The 17,061-nt window shown below is 55.5% G+C and overlaps 6 protein-coding genes across 6 annotated transcripts; 5 read left to right on the top strand and 1 right to left on the bottom strand.

Annotated features, from left to right (window-relative positions):
• Positions 1-2,333: 2,333 nt before the first annotated feature.
• CkaCkLH20_02332 (uncharacterized protein) lies at positions 2,334-3,602 on the top strand (the record flags this gene model as incomplete). Its single annotated transcript, XM_038885051.1, has 3 exons — positions 2,334-3,025; positions 3,087-3,182; positions 3,236-3,602. 3 exons carry the CDS (start codon positions 2,334-2,336, stop codon positions 3,600-3,602), a joined length of 1,155 nt encoding a protein of 384 aa, XP_038749839.1.
• Positions 3,603-5,021: 1,419 nt separating this feature from the next.
• On the top strand, positions 5,022-6,480 carry CkaCkLH20_02331 (monocarboxylate; the record flags this gene model as incomplete). The annotated part of the gene is made up of 2 exons (XM_038885050.1): positions 5,022-5,301; positions 5,363-6,480. The coding sequence occupies 2 exons, from the start codon at positions 5,022-5,024 to the stop codon at positions 6,478-6,480; spliced, it is 1,398 nt and encodes a 465-aa protein (XP_038749838.1).
• A 669-nt stretch (positions 6,481-7,149) lies between these two features.
• On the top strand, positions 7,150-9,240 carry CkaCkLH20_02330 (heterokaryon incompatibility protein; the record flags this gene model as incomplete). Its single annotated transcript, XM_038885049.1, has 1 exon — positions 7,150-9,240. One exon carries the CDS (start codon positions 7,150-7,152, stop codon positions 9,238-9,240), a length of 2,091 nt encoding a protein of 696 aa, XP_038749837.1.
• A 2,530-nt stretch (positions 9,241-11,770) lies between these two features.
• On the top strand, positions 11,771-12,674 carry CkaCkLH20_02329 (uncharacterized protein; the record flags this gene model as incomplete). The annotated part of the gene is made up of 2 exons (XM_038885048.1): positions 11,771-12,050; positions 12,142-12,674. 2 exons carry the CDS (start codon positions 11,771-11,773, stop codon positions 12,672-12,674), a joined length of 813 nt encoding a protein of 270 aa, XP_038749836.1.
• Positions 12,675-12,988: 314 nt separating this feature from the next.
• CkaCkLH20_02328 (surface antigen) lies at positions 12,989-14,737 on the bottom strand (the record flags this gene model as incomplete). Its single annotated transcript, XM_038885047.1, has 4 exons — positions 12,989-14,223; positions 14,276-14,441; positions 14,490-14,636; positions 14,705-14,737. The coding sequence occupies 4 exons, from the start codon at positions 14,735-14,737 to the stop codon at positions 12,989-12,991; spliced, it is 1,581 nt and encodes a 526-aa protein (XP_038749835.1).
• A 746-nt stretch (positions 14,738-15,483) lies between these two features.
• Positions 15,484-16,378, top strand: CkaCkLH20_02327 (ubiquitin-conjugating enzyme; the record flags this gene model as incomplete). Its single annotated transcript, XM_038885046.1, has 3 exons — positions 15,484-15,513; positions 15,566-15,645; positions 15,694-16,378. The coding sequence occupies 3 exons, from the start codon at positions 15,484-15,486 to the stop codon at positions 16,376-16,378; spliced, it is 795 nt and encodes a 264-aa protein (XP_038749834.1).
• Positions 16,379-17,061: the final 683 nt, after the last annotated feature.

Genomic DNA, 17,061 nt, shown 5'->3' with positions numbered 1-17,061 from the left:
ATCCCTTAGTCGAGGCATCGTGTTATATACAACGCAACGACGAGCTAGAGACAGCGACTCATATCGCGGTTGTCAAATTTTGATGCTCAGCGCGACCGGCGTGTTGTTGCATTGGAAATGCAGGGCGATGCACTTCGTTGTTCGTATTTCGGTGTTGCGACCCTATTGAAGCATGGGTGGCCGACAAGGGCATTCATTAAGCATCTTGGCGTGCTGTTCCTGCGCCTATCTACATCGTGCTAGTCGCTCGAGATGGAAAGATAGCACGTCACATCACAGGATCATGTCGACAGTCCCAGGAGTAGAGTCGCGCCTATCTGCAGCTCATTTAACAACCCTTTCACCACCAAGCCGACGTCGGCTCCACGGTGCCCGTTTCTCGTGTCGGCATGGCCCGATTCACAACCAACTTCGCTATCAGGCCTAGCATGATTCTTGGTCAATGTAACCTTATCACGACCTTCTTCTTTCTCACTCCTGCAGGAACGAGGATCCCGTGCTCCTCCGCAATGGTGGTAGTGCAGCAGCGACCCACATCCGGAAGACACCAATTGGCAGCCGGTCGAGCTTCCGGACGGGCTCCCGGGGACGTCCGAACGGCCGTCGATGATGGACGAACATGCAGTTTGCACACTGCTGCTATTTCGGTGGTTGTCAATATCGCTTTCTGCGAACCAGCCAACTACTGCCATCGGATATTCCCAGTTTCGATGCACATCTATTGCCTCCCAGACTATATCGACTCGGAATATCCGTTTCGCAGGCTGGTCTTTCGTCTCTGGGACATGGGACAGACGTGCACACGGACACGGACAGATGACAGACAGCATCCGTCAATGGCGACATTGCCGTGCTTGCGGCGCTTAGTTCGGCTGAGACTACGTTCCCCGCAACCCGTGACATGAACTCGAAGTTTGGTCCGAAACGGTCGACAAATCGGCTTATCTTGCCGTCGGGCCAGTCTCATCAGACGTCACCCTCGGAATCGGTCTTTGGGACGAGAGCCGAAAGGCCCCCTCTCGCCCGTCGGCAACGTCCCCAGCTTCCTCGTTGGCGGCGTATTCTTAGCAATTGTGGCATCGCCCCTCGAAGGCAATTTCTCAAAAAGCGTTGCCATTGCTTCCCCTAACCCATCGATATCGTTTCCCTCTTACGTTTTCTCAATGTTAATCTTGAGACGGCTCCATGATCGTGAATTATCCGGTTGGCCAAGAAGCGACACCGCCAATCACACCACCTGCACGAGGGGAAGTCAACTTTGAAGCTCAGCTCCTCCGCCCCTTCTCGCCAGCCTCTACGGCACAGCTAGGCCTTGGGGAGAAGGGGGAGGTGGACGGCAGCTAACTGGAATTGGCTGGCTCACCTGATTTCACGGCCGAAGTTAAGTTAAGCTTCGGGGTGATGTGCACCAGATCCGGGATGATTGCTCAACGACCCGTCTCAGAAATCTTCCGTAGGAGGACCATCGAGTCGATTCACTTCACCACGGCTGTGAAACATGATCGGCCACGTTTCTATCCTGAGGGCTCGACAGGGTCCCTCTCTGCAGCCACAGCTTGGTAACTCGCCGGCGGGAGTTTATTCTCTGGCCATCCCACCTCCCGAGCACACCAGAACCAGACAACGTGCCGGCGGCAGCTTCACATCCTATCGCAGTCAACCCGTCCGCGGCAAACTTAGATGGCTAGCGCGGCCATCGACTACCGTCTCTGTTCTCTGCGCCGTGTTTTACACTTTCGAAACAAACATTGCCCGCCGCACCATCTCCCAACGCGGCTCGTCGCCTCCTCCGTACTAGCTTCCGGACAGGGTCTCTTCGAGAACACCCTCCGACGCGTCGGTACAGCCAAGAGCTCAAGCTTAATCCAACCAAGCACTTGGCGAGGCGGAAGATCTTCAGGGCCATCTAGGCACAGGAACACCAGATCCAGGAACCGTGGCAAGATGCCGACTTAGACGCCTGCCGGCACCCGACAGCTCGTCCACCTCGCGAGAGATGCTCGACTGCCGAAGCCAACAACCCCTGGTTCAATCTTGATAAGCTTCCAAGTCTGAAGCGACGATTGGTAGCATTTGCCGATGAGAAACGTGCCTAGCAGGCGATGTCGGTTCGAACCAGTCAGTGCGGCTTCACAACCATGACTGTTTCAAGAGCTCCTACGGGCTTCCGTGACGCCAGGGGGAGAGATGCAAAGCCGAAGACGCGATTCAGGATTGCTAAATATCCCCACGCACCTTTCAGATCCTTCGATCTGCACGTCAACCCATTCTAACAGTAGACAAACCCGTCGCCTTCCTTCAACACCAAACCGGTTCATCATGACAAGTGAGCAATGAGCGAAGACCAGTTCATCAGCGCCGCGCCGCCACCGCCGGGAGTGACTTCCAACTTCGAAAACCCCTCTGAGTCCCTCGTCCCTCAGGTCCTTGTGGTCACCATCCTGCTCAACCTGCTGGCCATCATCTTCTGCGGTATTCGCCTCTACACCGTCCGGGTCGTCATCCACCGCCACCAGCTCGACGACGACCTCATCTTCATCGCGCTCATCTTCGCCACCGCGTACTCCGTTATCCAAGTTTACGAGACCCGAAATGGCGCGGGACACCATATCTGGGACGTGTCCAGGGCGGACGCCATTGCCTTCCACAAGCTGAGCATGACGGACCTTGCCGCCTACAGCTTATCGATCCTCTTTACGAAAGCCTCGATCCTCGTCTTCTACCTGCGGTTCCCTCTCAAAAAAGCCGTGCGGATCGTCGTGTACGTCGTCATGTTCGCAACGGTGGCGTACTCCGCTGCCGGCGCTCTGGGATGGGTGTATCTCTGCACGCCAATGGCCAAGATTTGGGAGCCCGATACCCCTGGGTCATGTGTCGACCGGGCAATGTGGTGGTTGATGCTCTCCGTCTGCAACGTGGCTACGGACCTCGCCATCCTACTTCTTCCCATCTGGATTCTTTCTCCTCTGTCCCTGCGACTCGTCAAGAAAATCGAGATGACGATATTTCTGATGGCCGGTGGATTGTAAGTCCGACCCTTCTTGGGATGTGATGGGAACTTGATGCTGACTGGTGCGTCTAATTAGTGTTCTGGGACCCAGCATCGTCCGAATGGTCATGATCCCGATAGGCTTCAACAACACAGACTTTACCTGGACCGCATCGATCAGCATCATTTGGTGGTACGTACCCAATTGCCGCGCCCGTCTTTGGAGTGGTAACTAATTGTCAACAGCGTGGTTGAGGCCAATGTTGGTATCATCTGCACTTGCCTACCATTCCTCAAGGCATTCATGAGGCACGTTGCTCCGGGCATTTCCAAGAAGTTCGCCATGAACGAGGAGCCGAATTCGCCAACCGTGTTCGACAGGGCCGCGGCCATGGCAAGCTTGCCACCTGTGCCCAAGTCCGCACGGAGAAAGAGTCTTGGCAGGCAGGCCGTTAAGGAAGTGCCCGACGATGACATTCACGCGTCGAGAAACTGGCCTTTGAAGAACGAGGAGGCATATGACTTCACCGACGACGACCGGATATCGCTGGATCGTGTATCGTCGGAGCGGAAAACGCCGCAGAAGCCCGTTGACGCGGCGGAGATGGTGTGAGCATGTATGCAAGCGAGGAACTTTTGCGTTCCGCATTATACCCATCAAATTTGACAACTTTTCTGGATGACATCCGGCGTGTGAGAGGCCGGGCTGAGTCTGCTGCGACGTGCTCCCTGTCAGGGGTCAGTTGGCGTTGATGTTTACCTGTGGCGGAGGACTGGTATTAGCCGGTAAGTTGACGAAACCTCTGCGAATGCGAGATCCACGGCGCTGACCATCCACCAGGCCTTTTCAGAAAGAAGACCATTGTGTCGTTGGACAAACAGCGGGCTGAGACGATGTGTCAGACCAGCCCATCAGGTCCATGGTGTCGGCGGTCCATGTGGCTCCGCTATCTCCGGTATGGCCGTCCCGTGTGTCACGGCGCCGTTGCATCGGTGGACGGCCGCGCTAGTTCGACGCCGTCATCAACAAGCTTCATGCCTCGAGGTCGTTGGATCTAATCAGATGCTCGGCGCTATCGGTCGAAGAGCTTAGCAATGCTCGGAGCATCGTGATTGATGGATGATGCAAGCACAGCTGCAGACGAACCAACCTCAAACCGACGGATCGAGTCAGGTTGTCAGGCGAGAGCGTGTGGTAGTAGCTAGCGCGTGGCCCAAGAGGCACACTGATTAATAAGAAAACCACTTCATGGAAAATCAAGCTCATTAAGAATCCCACCGGCGTGCGTGATGGATCACTGATCACTTTAGCTCGATAAGGCCAACCAATCTCGGCGCAAGGAGATGTCGCCCACGGCCCTCGAGTTTGTCGCCGCGGTGGATCTCATCGGCGCCGAAGTTTTCTGACGGCGTTGGTCGCATGTACCTCACACGCAGACGTTGGCTGGTGAAGTACTTCATTCTCGGCCTCGGCGGTTATGAGAGCGCCGCCCGCCGAGAGGACTCACGTTCCGGACCCCCTTCCGCCAACAAACAATCACGCCGGGACCCGCGCAACTTCGCTACGCGAGACGAGATCTGGCTGAGAGCCGCACACGCGGTGTGACTCGATTCGCTCGTTGGCTCTGTTCAGTGCTCATAATGCACCCTGGTCGGTGGTAATCGGATTCCGTCTGACGGGTTCGTCGTCGTCGCCATGGGAAAGGGGGTGTAGCGACGGAGCCCACTTGGGCCTGGTCCGATGGAGATCACGGCGCGGGCTTGAGGACGTGGGGACCGCTGACGCCTTTGATTCTTCTTTTCGATCTCTGTTTTTCTTCTTGTCGTCTACATTGTTCTGAGGGAGGGTGTGTTTGGAATACTTAATCGCGTCGTCCGTCCCGTTTTGGATCGAGATATTGTTGCATCAGACGATCCATCATCAACATCGAGAAGCTTTCACTTCTACATAGGACTCTTCTAATATCAGACGACTCATCTCTTCTTCACCGTCAAGATCCTGGAGGAATCAGGCTTTAGTCACAACAGCAAGATGTCGAACCGAGAACACCTCTCGTCCCCAGCGGACTCCCAGATGACCGTCGCAGACCCGCAACCCTTCAACCCGGAACGCAAGACCGAGAAGGACCAGGACAGAACCGATTACTCCTCCGACGATCAGCACCCTTCCACCTTCCAGCCGTCCGCCGACCCGGAGAAGGCCGCGAAGCCGTCGTATCCGGGAAGCGACGCCCCGGACGGCGGTCTGACGGCATGGCTCGTCGTCCTCGGCGCCTGGTGTACCAGTTTCTGCAGTTTCGGCTGGGTCAACAGTACGTCGCATCGCGTGTAACCCTGCTTAGAGCCTCATCGTACTAACACAAAGAAACCCAGGTGTCGGCGCTTTCCAGGAGTACTACCAGAATGACCTGCTCAGAAACTACTCGGCCAGCACCATCTCCTGGATCCCCTCGCTGCAGATCTTCTTCATGATGGCCATGGGCCCCATCATCGGCACGCTCTACGACAACTACGGCCCCCGCTGGCTCATCCTCGGCGGCACGATCCTCCACGTCTTCGGCCTCATGATGACCTCCCTCTCGACGCAGTACTACCAGATCCTCCTCGCCCAGGGCATCTGCTCCGCCATCGGCGTCTCCGCCATCATGCAGCCCGCCCTCAACACCATCATCGGCTGGTTCAACCTCAAGCGCGGCGCCGCCTTCGGCATCCTCTCCACCGGCTCCTCCATCGGCGGCATCGTCTTCCCCATCATGGTCACCCGCCTCATCAAGTCCGTCGGCTACGCCTGGGCCATGCGCACCTGCGCCTTCATGATCCTCGGCCTCCTCATCATCGCCAACCTCACCGTCAAGGCCTACCACCCGCCGCGCCCGCAGAAGGTCACGCGCGAGATGCTGCTCCGCCCCTTCAAGGAGTCCGAGTTCGTCATGGTCGTCGTCGGCTTCTTCCTCTTCACCTACGGCATCTTCGTGCCCATCAACTACATCCAGGTCCAGGCCCTCGAGGCCGGCATGTCGCCGGACCTGGCGCAGTACCTCGTCGCGATCCTCAACGCCGGCTCGCTCTTCGGCCGCATCTTCTCCGGCGTCATGGGCGACAAGATCGGCAAGTACAACATCTTCGTCGTCGTGTGCTACCTGTCGGCCGTCTGGATCCTGGCGCTGTGGATCCCGGCCCAGAGCGACGCCGCGCTGATCGCCTTCGCCGTGCTCTTCGGCTTCTGCTCCGGCGCGTACGTCTCGCTCATCGCGCCGCTCGTGGCCGCCATCTCGCCCTTCCAGGAGATCGGGTTCCGCACCGGCATCACGTTCCTGACCAACTCCATCGGCGGTCTGACGACGAACCCCATCAACGGCGCGATCCTGGCCGGGCCGAGCGGCTGGGTCGGGATCAAGGTGTTTTCCGGCGTGTTTTGTGTTGCGGGGACGACTTTTATCTTGCTTGCTAGGATGAAGAGGACCAACTGGAAGGTCTTCGTTGCCTTCTAAGCGCAACGGGGGAAGAATGAATACTTACGGCCTATGATAGAAGGCATTGGCATCGGCATTGGCATTATAGACATCTCCTATCCTGTATCTATACCCTCTCTACACGTTCTAATAATGATATGAAACTGTACCTTGTTTTAATGCATAAGTGTCGATTGGCATCTCACTGTGATCCAATGTTCACACCGGACCACTTCAGAGACTAAGAGTTTGACCTTAGCAATCTAAGCTCAATGTAAGTTAAAGACAACAGACGCAGAATCCTTCAATATAGAATTGCTTCAAACTACCGACAACTTGCAAACCTTCTCAGCTTAATAGCTAGGCTGTTATCTAAAGAGATATTTGTTACTGCATGTCATCGCGCCGTAGGGCAGGCTGGCGATCCTGGTCCGACCCGAATGAGCGCCTAGATCAGGCTAAGATAGTTTTGTCTCCGACAACTTGCTGGCGAGGATGACTGCATAATCCGCTGTCTTGGCTGACAGAAAACGAGATTCCCATTCGCTCAAAACCGCCCACTTGCAGTGGTAAGACGTGGCTGCACGATTGCGGGTATTGTCAGGTGAGGTTAAAGCTACGTGTTTTCCCTTCACCAAAACTGCAATTCAGCTTGACTCTTTTCTATTGAAACGTTAAGCACGAAAGACCTCTGGTAATTACTTCAGCATGTCGGATGACACTGCAGATTTCTTCCAGTTTGCGGGCGCTCGTGAATACTGGACGGGCTATGACATCGACAGAAAGCTCGAGCTCGCGATCATCGACGACCATGAGTGGATTCCAGAAGAAACAAGAGAACAAATTCGGGACTGGGCCAAGACGAAAACGCCTCCAAGTGAACAGAAGAACGATACCCAGGTAACACCGTACAAGCCGATCACCGATAAATATGAAATTCGCGTGCTTGAGGTCAAGCCCGGGAAGAGAGGCGATAAGCTCCGCGGATCTCTTCACCACTGTTCTCTCGAGTACATCGATCCCATACCCTCCAACAGGACGTACTTCAGGATGCGCTATGCGCTCTCCATGAACGACCTCACCACGCCGGTATCGTACACAGCGCTCAGCTACACTTGGGGCCCGCCCGTCTTCGATGCGGACTTCGAGTGTGACGGGCATCAGAAGAAAATCACCAAGTCGCTTGAATCGGCATTGTTGCACTTCCGCCGGGAAGATCGATCGGTGGTGATGTGGATCGACCAAATTTGTATAGACCAAAGCAACAATGAGGAGAAGAGTCAGCAGATTCCACTCATGTCAAGGATTTACGAGCGAGCTTTGAACACGGCGATCTGGATGGGGGATACGAGCGACGGGTCGGACGCTGCGGTGAAGTTGTTGGACGACATCAACATTCGTCTACAATTCACAACCGAGGATGACATTGATACAGAGGAGTTCGAGAGATTGAGGCTCCCAAAACCCGAGTCCGAGGAGTGGAAAGCCCTCTGGGACTTTCTCTCGCGGCCGTGGTTCACCAGAGTCTGGATCATACAGGAGGTCATCCTCTCAAGAGATCCATGGGTGGTCTGTGGCGATTCGATCATGGTGTGGGAGAACCTGGCAGGTGCCTGCATGCAACTCAGGACGACGGGCATATCGGAGTGGATGCAGCAGAACTTCCCCAAAGAGAAGAAGGACGAGGACCGAGACGTCTGCCAGCTGGCCTGGGAACTCGACCAGCTCAAACAGCACGCGCAGGACAACAACAGCACGCTCTTCTCGCTACTCGTTCAGTCGAGAGGCGCCCAGTGCTATGATCTGAGAGACAAGGTCTACGGGCTCCTCGGAGTGTGCAACGCGGAACACCAAGAGGCGCTGAAGGTCAGCTACGACGAAGACTTTACGGCTTCCCGGCTGTACCACGATGTTGTGGTGCATCACCTGTCTCTGGATGCTCGCTCGTGGTCACTGCATGAGCTTCTGTCCTGCGTCGACCACGAATCGCCTCATCTGCCGTCTTGGGTGCCGGACTGGAGCAAGCCTCGTCGGACTGTTGCTCTCGGATACACGACCGCTTCGCAAGGCATCTATCGCGCTCATGGCAGATTTGTACCCTTGATGCTGAAGATAGACGCAGAGGTTGACGATAAAAACCACGGCGAATTGCACGTGCGTGGGGTTCTCGTCGATAGCATTGCCAAACTTAGCGATGTTTTCGAGGATCCCGATCTCACGTATGAATATCCAAGTACCAACAAGACTCTCCTGGATTTTCTGGATTTCGTATCTCAGATGACGGAATACCCCGCACCTCACAGCGTATTCTCTGCGTTCTGGCATACTCTCGTGGCTGGCAAGGATGGTGCAGGAAGATTGAAATGTCCAGATTCTGTCGAGGAGATTGTCAGCCTGCTTCTTGACGCGTCAACCGGCCAATCACCCTCCATTGCAGGACAAACGTACACCACACGGCAGAAACGACCCAAGGGCAAGGGAAGATTGGAGTTAGAAAGACTCAAAGTGCGCAAGTCGGGATCCGCTGGCGAGGCCTTCCAGGAGACCCGCACTGCCATGATTAATGCGGTGAAGAACCGCAGGTTAGGCATCACGACGAAGGGGTACTTGGGACTCTTTCCTCAGCACGCCGAGGCTGGTGATAATTTGTACGTTCTGGACGGAGGCCATGTGCCGTTTGTGATGAGGGATGCTGAGGGTGGAAAGTTCAGGCTCGTTGGAGAATGCTATGTGTATGGCATAATGGATGGAGAGGCTATTAGGGAGGATACAAGACTTGAGGAGATGACACTTGTATGAGAGTGTTGTGCGCTGAATCGCACCCAACTGGATGAAACTGGCACCTCATTATGGTTATTGTTGTAATCGCCGCCCTATTGTTGTCATTGTAGTATTTCTCCTGATCTTAGATCTGGCGGCCCTTCTCCCAGCCTGCTTCCCTAGCGCGAACATGTGGCTTTCCTGGGAATAGATATGATTCAGTCTGCCACATGCAATTATAAAAAGATCTTGACGCGTATGCCTCTTTAAGTATACGAAGGTCTCTACGTACCTCTAGGGAGGCCTTTACATATAGAAAATTTGGGGGAAAATCAGTTCATCAGCTACCCCTAAATAGTCCCTTGACTCGCAGCCTTACCCTCCCAGCCCTCTTCAATAAGTGCCCAGACTTTTTCCCGCGAAAGAAGCCAATGCAGACGGGAAAAGTTTTCAACAAGAACATTCCTCTGCTATTATTAGACGTGACTGCTCCATGTCTTACCACTTTGCGTGCCCGTTGATGGGTGTCTCGAGGTTGTCAACTAACCAAGGCTTCGTTCCGCCACAACCTTTCAGCTCAGTGCCCGCAATCCTTCAAAACGAAAAAGAATAGAATATTACGCAGTCTATATGCAGCTAGCACTTGATGACCACCCCCAAGTACGTGCTGCTATTGAAGCAGCCTCAGCGTCTCCGCCTCCTCAACGTCTTCGCCTCCACAAATCGGTGTGCATGAGACATCCGGGAAGTGGCTTCCTCGTAACACTCGGCCCGATAATGTAAAGCATTTACAATTGGACGGAGAGGTAACACAAAGCTAGCTTGTGCTTCTGGGAACATGCGATTCAGAGGGAGGGATGTAGTCTATATAATGCCAGCGTCGTGCCTCTTGGCCAGTTTCCCAATTAAAAATTCGCGACTGCATGCAGAACTACTTCTCTCCTTTTTCATTCCTTCCACCATGTCGCGACAATGGATTTGTTGCTTAACTGCCCTCATGTTTGCCACGCAAACAGTTTCTCAGAGCTGCTACTTCCCAAACGGCGAGGAAGACTACTCAAGGAAGCCCTGCTACACTCCGGAGCCAGGTAAAGCTTCCGCCTGCTGCAACGAAGACGATTTCTGCTTGACCAGCGGGTTATGTCTTGAGCCCAATGCCTGGACGACGTACAGGGCCTCATGTACCAGCAAGGACGTCTCTACGCCTGGATGTGCGAAAGCCTGCATAAGAGAATGTAAGCCAGAGTTTCCGAGGAGATCGTGATGCACACTCTCTTTCGAACGAGTTGAGCTGACTTGGTTACGTCCAGCGCGTGATACATATTCACTCCTGAGGTTTTGTGAATCATCGACATCGCGATCCGACCGATGGACTTGTGACTACAAGGAGCGGTGCGCCACTCAAAACTTTTCAATCAACGACTTTAGCGGTGCAGGCTTTAGGGGTATGGGAAAACTTATGATGAACGACGCTCTGAAGTCTGTACTCAATGTATCGACCGCGAGCAATGTATCGACCGCGAGCAGTGGGATATCTGTTGGTGCAGCAGCGGGAATCGGGGCGGGAATCGGCGTCCCGTTGTTGATCGCCGTGGGCATCCTTGCTTTCTTACTTTCGCGAGAGAAGAAGAAGAGAAGAGCGACAGGTGCTATTGCGGAAAACATGCCACAGGGGAAGGTGGACTATCGACACCAAGACCAAACAACAGAGATGCCCCTGGATTCGACTATCAGGCACGAGCTTCCTCATTGAGAACAACGAAGAAGTAGACTAATGAATATAGAAGAGGTCGCTTCGGTGTGAGGATAGAAGTGATGATGTAACTGCCAGTTGCTGCTAGCAAATTTCGGGTGGAATACGCATAAGTTATTGGGTTTGGGCTGTATACAGGGCTACTAATGAAGGCATTTTGATGCTGCTGTGATGCTTCAATCCTGCCGCTGTTTGATTGGAGTTATTGAAAAAGCTCGTCTTCATAGACTACTTCTTTAAATCGAGATACTGAATCTTCATTGCTTCTGGTGGTATTCAGCGTGGAGCGGTCGAGATCTGAACGTGCGCGTATATACGCCAATGGAATCAAGTTCGAAACGTCGATTTATCTGCTTTCTGTCAAGCATTGAGTCCTGGATTCCTGACAAACAATCGAGGACCACGCCTACTACCCCCCGCGAACCCGGCGTTCAGCTGCCAATTTGAACACCAACACCCAAGACAATAGTAGCGACTTGGCCTGCAGGTGCCACCAGCGAGTAATCATCGAAGACAGGCTGGGCAGGCAGATTCCAAGGTAGATCCGTAAGACCAGCCTCCCAAAGTGTCAGCCGTTGTGGTACATCGTCTGAGCACATTGCGTGAACAACGAAATACCCAATACTTCCTAATCGGGTAATTTGACAGTCGATGACGGGAACGCCCCCAAGGCCAAGACATTCCATCAGACACCCAGTCTGAAGAAAGCCCGCTCTACGTAGCTTCGTCGATTCTTCAATTCACGTATGTTCGTGTCTGCGTCAGTGGCTCACGGCCCGTCATTCTTTCTTCTACAAGACCTACCGAGCTTCCATCATGATGCATCACATCAGGCTGCAAACTCTCGCAGTCCTCTCCCTCGCCGCGGCGGCATACGGCGAAACGTGCTACTTCCCCGATGGCTCCGTCGACGTCGGCGGCATCCCGTGCCCCCGGGTCGGCGCCAACGAGGTGGTCGCGTGCTGCCGCCAGTCGAGCCACTACTGCCTCACCAACGGCCTCTGCATAGAACCCAACGCGTGGACGATGTACCGCAACTCCTGCACCGACAAGAACTTCCGCGCGAGCGGATGTCCCACCGTCTGCCACCAAACCGGTACGTATCAGTAGCCTGGTTGACTGCGAGGAGGCAAGAAAGCAAGCAATGAAGATGGGAAAACCGCTGACATGAGACCGCGCGCGTCCAGCGCTGGGCAGCCACACCGGCGTCAATTACTGCCTGGACGGCGCCACCTGGACGTGTCTAAGCCGGAAGAATTGCGAGCAGGGCAACTTCACGATGCCGAAACCGAGGGGCAAGATCATGATCAACGCTGCCGCGGAGTCCGACATGGGCATCGCGGCCGTGACTACGAATGTCGGGGCTAGCGGTACCTCGATCGCGGTGTGTTCGTCGGCCGCGGGGGACTCTTCTGACGGGAGCATCTCGGTGGGCGCGGCGGCTGGGATCGGAGTCGGGGTCGGGGTCCCGTTGGCGATCGCCGTGGGAGCGCTCACGATTCTGCTTCTGCGGGAGAAGAGGAAGACGCGGGCGGCGAGTGTTGCGCCTGATCGACGAAGCCAGGGTAATGGCGGATCGGTCGCTTCGCAGGCGTGGGCCAAGCAGGAATACACGGGAGGGTTTCTGCAAACGCCCCAGTCGACGGGGTATGGACATCAGGCCCCGGCGACGATGGAGTTGCCTCCGGATTCTACTGTGAGACATGAGCTTCCTCAGTGAGTCTGTCGGAGGTGGCTCCGCCTGGGAATGATAATGTGGGTGGATGAGTGATTTCCTTCGCATCATAGAAACAGTTCTGCCGAGGCATCTAGCTGTCCGGCTCGAAGAGGACATACCAAAGCTAGGTTTTTTTGACATAATTCTGGCGTGGCAGCATATGGCACTTGGAAGTTTGGCGCGTGAGCATTTGTACTTTGAACTTTTGAAATTGAGTTTGGTGAACATCTATGGTATTTTAGTTGTACAAGAATCTGGAAGGCTCGCTGTGTGGCTGCAACATGGAGATCGTGGAATGGATTTTATCCATTCGACTTCTACAGGAAGTTGATGCCAACGCCGACCTGGAAGCCCTTTGTGCCCTGCTCGCCCCGCCTCAGAACCAGAGGCAGACTGAAGTTCAACTCGAAGCGGGCGACGGGGTGCGCGTAGACCAGACCAACACCAGCGGCAGTCGTCGGCAAGCCGTTCGTCAGGTCGTTGAGTGCTCTCCACATGCCGTTGGCGACGTTGCTGGCGTCGAGGCCGGTGCTCTTCGACTCGCCGCCCTTGCTCTTGTTCTTCAGCGCAACGAGTCTTCCACCGTTGGCAAAGACTTGAAGACGCAGGGACGATTCGGGGCCCTTGTACGGCAGGGGGAAGAGCATGTTGACGCTACCAGCAGCGAAGACATCTCCTCCGACGGCGTCCTGTCCGTCGTGGGGGCCGAGGCCGCCGTAGTGGAAGCCGCGGACATCGGTGGGGCCGCCAAGTTGGAACCTGTCGTTGATGCGACTGGGTTGCGACTTGCCTTGTGAGGCGAAGCCAAGGGGAAGAGGGTAGAGCATGCCGAAGCGGAGACCTCCACCGATCGAAACGCCGGAGCGGCCCTTGACGCCGGGGATAGGGATGGGCACGGCACCACCGAACTCGCACTCGCTCTTGGAGAAGGCGACGTCGCCGCCGAGAGGACCGACACCAGCCAGTTCAAAGACGGACTTGAGCATGTAGCCGCTTTGAGGCAGTTGGGGGTTGTCTCTCTGGTCACGCTGATATGTGTGCTTGATCGAGCTCTTGACGGAGTCTCCAGCATCGGCGCGGACGGTGGGGCTGGCGCTGTCGCGGAGACCGGTGACCTGACGCCACACACCGGAGTACTCGACGGAGTGCATGTCCTTGGGGCCGGAGAGCCATGAGAAACGCAGGTTTCCGCCCTTGAGCGCCTCCTCGTGGGCGGCCCAGGACTTGTCCGTCGCGGAAGACAGAGCCTCGATCGCGATCCTCGTGTCCGGGTTGCTCTGGACGGGGGCGCTCAGGTTTGCGCTGTAGGCGGACCGTGTTCTCGTTCCGGCGCTGGCATTGACGGTAAGCTGCTCGGCACCGCCAAAGATGTTGCGCCAGAGCAGAGAGGTGTAAGCGGAGCCCTCGCTGTTGCCAACATCGGTGCCGGCGTTGAACTTGTATCGGGGGAGCTCTTTGACGACGATGTCGACATCGACGTCGGTGGGGGTGGAGGAGGGGTCGGCGGGGTCGGAACCGTTGATGTGAACCTTGGGATCGGGTTGGAAGATGCCTGTCTGTGGTTAGCACGCGAGCTCCTTCCAGGTTGCTGTACTCTCTCTTACCCAATCTCTCGAGCTTTCCTCTGGCGTCGCCCAGGCGAGCAGCCACCTCACCGAGAGTGGATGAGCTGTTGACCTCCTCCTTCAGGAGCGGCTCGAAGATGGGGTCGAGGAATCCTCGTCTGGTGTTCGTGGCGCCGTGGATCTGGAGACGGTTGATGGTCATGGGCTGTGAGTTTTGCTCGGCAAGCTAGAATTCCGTGTTAGCCCGAGTCACGGAAGTCGCATGATGGTCGTGGCTTGCCAATGCTTGCAGTCTCCGGATCTTGGCCTCCTCCTGCAGCTTCTCGTACTGTTCGGAGGACTCGGCCTCCTTTCGCAGCGCATCGGGGCCGGCCTTGAGCTTGTCGGTCGGGTTGGAAGCCTGTGAGGTGGGAAGGTACCGATTAGTTGATTGAGCTAGTGTTAATAGCAGTTAGTAGCAGAACTTACGGAGCTTCCGCTCAAGCCTGCTTTTGAAGCCATTGGAGCAGGCGACGTGGCGTCTGGCCGTAATGTTAGGTTGTGTAAAGGGAGCTTCGGAGCAGGATTTCGGCGATGAATATCGGCAGGCTTCGGGTGAATTTCGAGATGCAGCACGGAGCACGGGCGCCCAACCGGGACCTGATGTGGCTGGAGCGGGGTGTTAAATGCACAGCCACATTTCGAGTCTCCACCGATGGAAGCTGGAGTGGGTTCTGAATGGCACTTGGCACGGACCACTCTGAAGTCGCTGAGCCATCGACGCTCAGACCAGGCCCAGTGACATAATCAGTGGGGTATCCCCGTACCTGCTCATTTCCATTGGGTGGCCGAAGTTACCGTGCTGCCGCGTTTGCTGAGGAAGGTACGTTCCGCGGTCCCCGGGTCCGTCTGCGCTTGCGCCTACGCCTGTCACAGCCTCGCCGCATTCCCCAACCCAACTGTCCCGTCCACTGCTCGCTGTTCGTTTGGTACGTTGTTTCCGAACCATCCTTCCTCAACCACCAAACTTCTTTCTAACGGCGATCAGTTGCCAGCCGTCCATATATCACCCATCGCTCCAACTGCGGCTTCAAAGTCACTTGCAACTTCAGTCTGTGCATATTTTCTTCGCCTACATTGTTTTCGTTCTTCGGCATTTCGTCGCCCGTTCGTTACCTGGTACGGATCCTCAATTACGTCGTACTTCGTCATCCAGACACACCTCACCTCTATCGACCACCCCGCGATTTCCTTCAGTCTCTACAGCCATGTCAGCAAGTCGAGCGGCGCAGAAGCGGGTACGATGACCCTTCGACTTGTACTTTGGGATCGATACTAACATCTTCGCAGTTGACGCGCGAGTACAAGACCATCTCCGAGAACCCTCCACCATACATCGAAGCCCACCCCTCCGACTCCAATATCCTTGAGTATGCTCCTGTCGTTCCTTTGTACTGAGCCTCACTAACGATTCTCAGGTGGCACTACATCATCACCGGTCCCGAAAACACACCGTACCATGGCGGCCAGTACTGGGGAACCCTCGTCTTCCCTCCGAATTACCCCTTCGCTCCCCCGGCCATCCGCATGCACACCCCATCAGGTCGCTTCCAACCCTCAACACGACTCTGCCTCTCCATCTCCGATTTCCACCCCAAGTCTTTCAACCCGGCATGGGAGGTCTCGACTATCCTGATCGGCCTGCTGTCCTTCATGACTAGCGAGGAGATGACTACGGGTTCCGTTTCTAGCACCGAGGCCGAACGAAAGATGCTGGCAGGCCGGACAAAGTGGTGGAACTCTACCGGTGGCGGCTCTCACAACAAATGCAACACGCAAAAAGGCAACGTCAAGGCCGGCGACGGCGGCGCCAAGTTCCGAGGCGAATGGCCCGAAGTCGACAAGGCCAACTGGGAGTGGATGGAGAAGAACAAGATCGACATCGCGACAGGGCGCAAGATCGGCAGCGCAGCCGGGGCCTCATGCGGACCTCAGCTTGGCATCGCCGCCGGCAGTGGCCATCAGGCTCAGGCCGTCGTCGACGCCGTAGTGCAGCAGCGTGACGCCGGCACAGGGTGGCTGAACCAAAACAAGCTCCTCGTTGCCGGTGGTGTCGTCTTCTTCTACGTCCTTCTCGCCAGAATGCTCGGCAGCGACAGCTGAGTTCAATTTTGGAGAACAAAAACAAGAAAAGTGGCCTCACGTTTACCGACGATGGTAGCGGATAATATTGTGCGCATGGGAATGACGCGGTCGAGCATGGCGTTCATGGGTTTTTTTTTCCGGCGACGGGACCAGAGTGATACACACACATCGAGAGTCTTTGACTAATAGAGGACGGAGCAGTGGGTTCGGTTTGGCAAAACGCTTACGACGAATGTACGTTAGATTCGACAATGGGAACACGTTCCGGAAGCAATACTTGCAACCGACCCTGAGCACCCGCAGATCCCGTGAAAATCATGACATGATGTGAGATGCGGCTGGGTGGCGTTTTGAGGCTCAATAATCAGCATACCACCATACTAATCCACCAACGGCCAGACCGAAGCTGTCAAGGTGCGAGGCGCCGCTGATTAAGAGGGCAGCCGAACGTCGACACAGCAGGGGAATCGTCACGTCGTATTGAAGGTGGTAACAGTCCTGGTTTAGTATTCACGGTGAAGTCAAAGCTGGGTGCAACCGTACATGATACGTGCGTCGCTGATCAAGCCGCCGCTCTGCATGTATATGTAAGCAAGGCCGGTCACGCCGGCAATCAACGACGCATAACGACGTCGGCCGGAAAGTGGACGATGGACATTCACACAACGGATGAGCCGACGGCCAGGCATCATCCGAAAGAA

The sequence above is a fragment of the Colletotrichum karsti genome (genome assembly GCF_011947395.1).
Source record: "Colletotrichum karsti strain CkLH20 chromosome Unknown Scaffold5, whole genome shotgun sequence".
Classification (NCBI taxonomy): Eukaryota; Fungi; Ascomycota; class Sordariomycetes; order Glomerellales; family Glomerellaceae; genus Colletotrichum; species Colletotrichum karsti.
Note: the sequence above shows the minus strand (reverse complement) of the source record. Positions and strands in the feature narration are given on the sequence as shown.